The 6,004-nt window shown below is 42.7% G+C and overlaps 1 protein-coding gene across 1 annotated transcript in view; it reads right to left on the bottom strand.

Moving 5' to 3' along the window:
• Positions 1-999: 999 nt before the first annotated feature.
• Positions 1,000-6,004, bottom strand: part of LOC119349242 (histone-lysine N-methyltransferase, H3 lysine-9 specific SUVH1-like) — a 7,226-nt gene continuing 2,221 nt past the window's right edge. Inside the window, exons 2-3 of the mRNA XM_037617273.1 lie at positions 2,047-4,131; positions 1,000-1,463 (exon numbers count right to left, since the gene is read on the bottom strand). Coding sequence (XP_037473170.1) covers positions 2,087-4,111 — 2,025 coding nt within the window. The 5' untranslated portion in view covers positions 4,112-4,131 and the 3' untranslated portion in view covers positions 1,000-1,463; positions 2,047-2,086. The remainder of the gene's footprint in view (positions 1,464-2,046; positions 4,132-6,004) is intronic.

The following is a 6,004-nucleotide window of genomic DNA, read 5'->3' as shown; positions in this document are numbered from 1 at the left end:
AAAAAAGTTGTTTGCTTGCAACTATAGCAGCTATTCACCGCACCACTATACCCGCTTATTGCGGGTGTCAGCGTCGTGCCGCTCACTTGTGCCGGCTTATAAAAGAAACTTTAGTAAAGCCATCAAAATCGTAGTCAATTCTAAAAAAAAGAGCTCAAAATCATTAGTCACCAAAACTGATTGAGGTGCCCTCTATAATATTTTGGAGACTGCGGCCTTAAAGTTGTAGCCTGGATATGTTTCAAAAGAAAAAAATTGTAGCCTTGATAATTTTTCCGCTTTTGTTTCTTCCATGTTTATGCATATGCGGTCTTGTTAATCATCAATTTCGCGTAGATGTCATTCGAATGTTTCACCATTCAACATCACTTACTTCAGCAACATTTCAAACCAAACCATATTTTTCAAGTTTCAAATTCAAGTTTAAACATAACATAAGTTCCAAATGCATGAACAAAAGATGAAGCATTATGCAACACCAAGATTCAACCAAAAGGAATCATCATGCACACATCCAACCGCCATGGAAAGTCACATGTCGTCGGCACCATTTGCCTTCTCCCAAGTGTACGACGCTCCCTCCTCACGTGTGTTTGCATCTCCATGGCATCATAGAAGCAATGATCTTCAATTGCCCCACCTCCCAAAAATGGTCTCGCCTTATTATCCTCCGTGGTTTTTGGATCCAACATTATGAAACGGTTCTCTTTTGCATCGATTGATCGTCCTGAAGTTGAAACTTACACCCTCCATCTCTTGCAGTCTTTTATTTTTCGTTCATTATCCCCATCGCGCCAATTTCTCTCGTTGCGTCTTCTCCGCCAACTCCTTTTTGGTTTGCATCTATTGAGCCGCCAACTCCTTGGCATTGATTAACTCATCAAACTTGTCTTTCATCGCCTACACCTCTCCTTGTCCCATGAGCATCTCCTTCGATAGACCGCTCTCGATCAGACAACTAAAGCAGGAAGCCGACCAACAAAAGGCTAAAATCAGTGGTTGAATACAAACATTTTCCTAGAAAAAATGCATGTGAATTGGCAAATTCCCCATGGCTTCAGTACACTCTCGTCCAGATCCCACATGCCAGCGAGACGAGTGGGTATCATAGACACATCCGGCAACACAGAAAGTACAACCAAGCGACATGCTTTAACAGCGAGCACCGAGTCCGACAAGTTGCAAGCAGCTAACAGCCAGAGGTCCAATCCAGTTAAAACTGACGCTAGCCTACTACACAGATGGTTGCAAATGGTTGGCGAAAAAAGCAAGACAAGACAGATTTGCAGCAGTACATACATCAATACACGCAATCATCCAGAAGTATCTGAACAAATGGCGAGGCAATGGGCATTCTGTCTCAGCTCCAAGATAATTTACTGTCTTCTCACTCCAGAAACGGCGCCATCTTCGCAGAAACCAATGCCACAACATAGGTACAATCTAGGTAGCACCAGAAACATCTGCAAGACGAGCAAACAACTAGTGTTTATGTAAAAGCAGATACTCAAAAGATGGTAGACATTCTAATCCCCCACCCCAAAAAAGATGGTATACGAACCCGCAATTAATCCAAAAATGCGATAAAGATACTAACATCTATCTTAACAACTTTGAGATGGTAGTACTCAAAAGATGGTGGATATTCTAATCCCCCAAAAAAAGGTGGTAGCACTTAGATGCAGAAAGCCAAGCCTTTCTTCCGCTGTAGCTAGTATAAACACACCTGCAGCTTGGCTATGGGTAAAATAACATGTGTTACGCAGCATTTCAAGACTAGAGTTGTGCTTGCCTATCATCAATTATACATATGCGGTCCCATGTTCTTACAACACTTTGTGATAAAAACGAATATTAGTGCTAGAGGAAGATAAAATGTCAAATTCTCTGATATGAACATGCAAAAAAAAATATTGGTGGATCACATAACAGAACACTTGAGAAATATAGCAATTTCGGAATCAGATGAAATAGACGCATACTTTAGTAAATATAATGGATGAATACACTGGTAATACAGCAAACCAATCAGGCAAAGAATCTTACCTAGCTTATTGGCTTGCATGTTGATCCACCACAATGTACATCAAAATAACCCACGACAGGTTAATGATCCACACAGGCAGGTCTTGGCTCTATGACTGGTCTCTTCTCCAACCACACCATAGTCATAGGTTAACTCTGTCATGGGAGCGATGTGATTAAGTGCGAAAAACATTATGTGTGGGTGCTTGTCGTCTCCATGGTTGTACTGCACTGGCTGCCAGAAGACGTTTGGGGAGCAACTGTGGTTCATGAAACGCGAGACATTTCCCATCTTTTTTGCACTTATCTTGATGGGCAGTGGCTGAAATTCCTCAGCTGATACGTACGTGCTTTGCTCACCTATAAGCTCAGGCCCGAAATTCCATTTTAGCGTCTTCTCACCAGGGCACACAGTCTGAAAAATGTAATCATCTTCACTGTCATCCAAGTTAACTTTAAGCTCATCGATGACCTCCCCAGTATACTCACAAATAAATGCACCAGCACGAATAGGCTCCCAACAGCGAAGACCCCAGCCTCGATTTGCCGTCCTGAAGACCTCAAAGTGGAACCTGATCCCTTTTTGGCTCACTCTGTTCCGACAATTCAGGGTACAATGGCAAGCTTCACCACATTCATATACTATTGGCTTGCGGCACACCAACACTCCTGATGAGCTGTACGGTAGATCACCTCCGTTATGTTGCCCACAAGCACAGTTGGCATCACCAGGTAGGCAAACACTCTGGCAACCACAACCCTGCATGGGTGTCATGGAACTGACGGGTCTCAAGTATTTGACCTGATTAGTATAGGTGAACTGCCCAGGTCCTTTCTCATGGTCTACCTCATTGACGAGACACACTGGGATCGATTCAGTCCCAGATGATAGGTCACGTAGTATAACCCTGCCTCTTGTCGATGGATCTTGTATCCATCGCTGAGTCATCTTCCATATTGCAGCTCCATCACGCTGTCCAGGTTCACGCTGCAACCTGTACTTGAAGCAATTGACGCCAAATTTTGTTCTCTCCGTCCAGGACTCTTGGATCTTATAAAGGCCATCATATATGTAGATTTTGCCAGCTACCATAGCTGGATCTTTGAATCCCCGCACAACCCTTATCTCATTCTTCCTGTGCATACTCCTCTCGAGAGCAAGGTTGCCCCTCTCAAGCTTCTGGTCATGCCTCTCCTCGGTATTCCTACTGTTACCCCCTGAACCACTGTACACCAGTGTATCTGTGTCATCATCCTCGTTCTCATAACCACCTGCTGCAACAATACATATTGCTACAGAATCCTCATCAGCTCCAAATTTAGCACTCATGTAATCAATGCCACCCATGCTAGGAGCGTGCAGCCCAATGATGCATAGCTCCATCCTGAAATAGAAAATATCCCCTATTTCAACTCCAGGAGCAGTCCCTACCCTCTTCCCCACATTCGCCCTGATGTTACTGGCCATCATGATGGCGCCAGCTTTCAGGTCTGCACGTCTGCTAGCGTCCTGTGTTTCATCCATCTGAAGATGTCTACGTCTGAGTGCCTCGAAGGTCATATGAACTGCTTCCACAATCTCCCTAGGATTATTTGGTGAAGCTGGCAAGAAAGCAAGCTCCTTGCCAGCAACAAGATTCTTGTAGACAGGCTTAGGGCGCTTGGCCTTAACTCCATCTGAGCCGTCAGCAGACAAACCAGCTGACCTCTTCTTAGCCTTGCGTCCAGATGCTGAAGTCTGATTACCCGAATAAGGTTCATCGTCACCAAGTGCTGTAGCCCCAGATCTCGTCTTGTATGCTGAGATAGGAGTAGCATCAATGGCCCCATTAGCACTTGTGCCTGCTTGCGAAAAACCATTCACGGTAGCATTGAAGGTGGCGAATGATCCAAAGGCAGGAAGGTTTCCACCACCAAATCCTGTAGGAAACTGGCCAACAGGAGTCACACAGACCAACGGTGGGGTGCTTGACTGGTTAATGTTGACTCCCATGGGTGCAGGGAACATTGGAGCTAAAGACCTTATTGGCTTGATATCCAGAAGCTCCTGATTAGGGCCAGGTATAAAATTCCTAGCCCTGTCCATCTTAAATCAACCAAAAATTCCTGCACAAGGAAGGAAAACCTCAGTGGACTATACAGAAACAAAATCAAAATGGAGTAAGCAGCGCTTAGTGAATCCTTAAGCATGGTTCCACCCTGGAGAAAGTACTGCATGTAACTACAACCAGCATGGAAGTTAAACACCAAACTAAAGTCTCAACTGCTTTTGTTACTCATTGATCTTTTCAAAAGCAAATCAGAAACCACACCTAGAGCAAATCTACAAGAACTGATGGGACCATAATTGCCCTTTGAGAATTACTTGCACTTTTAACTAGATAGAGCATTTCCTTCCATGTACTACGTCTGTCCTGGTTTATTAGTCCCCCTCGTGTTCAGTTTCATTCTTTGACCATGATTTTAACTAATAAAATATAAGTTATACATAACAAAAATAACATCATTTGAAACTATGTTCAAAATACAAATCAAACGATATAATTTTTGGTGACATGCATTAGTATTTTCTTAGTTAAATTTATAATCAAACATTGACACAAAATACGAAGGGAACCAATAAACGAGGACGGAGGTAGTACTAAACAAGTAGCATTGGACCATCGGTAGCAGAGGGTAGAAGAACAGTTGTATACATCAGTACCATTTACTAACTAGCGCTGATAATGGAAGAATACTAGGACAGCTAGATAACACTAACTAAAATATGTAAAACTACTATCAAAGTGCTTGTACGTTGCACGGTATCCAGAATAAATCAATATATGATCACAATTCAATAGTTTATAATATATCACACAAATATATTATCATCATGATTTGGGTTGCATAACATTACAATTATGTTGGTTTCACCACAATTTTAGTCCTCTTAACTGTTCCACTACACAATAATCCTGTCAAAATAAGAACAAAAAATTAAAATTAAAACACGAAAAGATTCCCGTCGGAAAGTCAAAAAATGAAAAGACAGGGACGGGTTCGTTGGCGGTAGGGTGCTGGAGCAATTGAAGTGACCATGGAGGAGACATTGGAAAAACTGAAGCAGGATCATTTTTCAAATTTTGAAATGTTGGAGGATGTCGATTGAAGAGAAGAGGTGGCTAGAGAATGGGCACTGGGAAAGAAAGACGACAAATGGAAGACCCTTGGGGAAATGATATCGGGCTACTTCTAATAGATGTTGTTCAATTCCTTTGTCATACTCTTTTTCTTTTGGCATGTTTGTCATACTCTTGGTATGGGCTAGATGATAAGAAGCTAGAACCCTCTAGATAAGGTGCCTAGTTTGATTCTAAATTGCCCCAATATTTTAATATTTTTGCGAAAGGTCCACATGCAAGAGTGGTGAGAAGGGTGAGTGAACTCACCACCAACTCAAACCTTTAGATGTAGGAGATGTAGGAAAAAGATATAGTAATATTAAGTATCAAGGGTAGAGTAGCCATCAAATGCAAGAACCACATGACATGTAATATGTTGGCTTCGTCCATGAGCACCATTAGTTTTCTGAAGTCAATATCAGGACACAGCTACACCAAAACCAGATACATACAAGCAAATCCTAACCCCTGCTGATTAATCATGCTGCTGAATAGCTAGTCACCATACTCTTTCCATCAATTGCCAGCAACAGAGTGAGGGGACCAGCAGGAGACCAAGTCAAGCCAACATGGAAATTGGACATATGTAAGCTGGCGCACTGGAAAGTCTCAGTTGTGTTCGATTCGTCAATTCAGCATTTCCTTGTTTTTGTGGTCATTGGAGGTGTACAGGATATGAATATGAGAAAGAAACCATAAGTTGATAGCATTGTTTTTAAGGCGTCCCGCCTTGGACGCTTAGGCGATAAGGCGCCCCCCCAACGCCTTACAAATATGCCCGCCTTAGGCGCTTAGGCGTCGCCTAGGCGATAAGG

Source organism: Triticum dicoccoides, chromosome 1B, assembly GCF_002162155.2.
Source record: "Triticum dicoccoides isolate Atlit2015 ecotype Zavitan chromosome 1B, WEW_v2.0, whole genome shotgun sequence".
NCBI classification, from domain to species: Eukaryota; Viridiplantae; Streptophyta; class Magnoliopsida; order Poales; family Poaceae; genus Triticum; species Triticum dicoccoides.
This window is presented reverse-complemented; position numbering and strand designations above follow the sequence as displayed.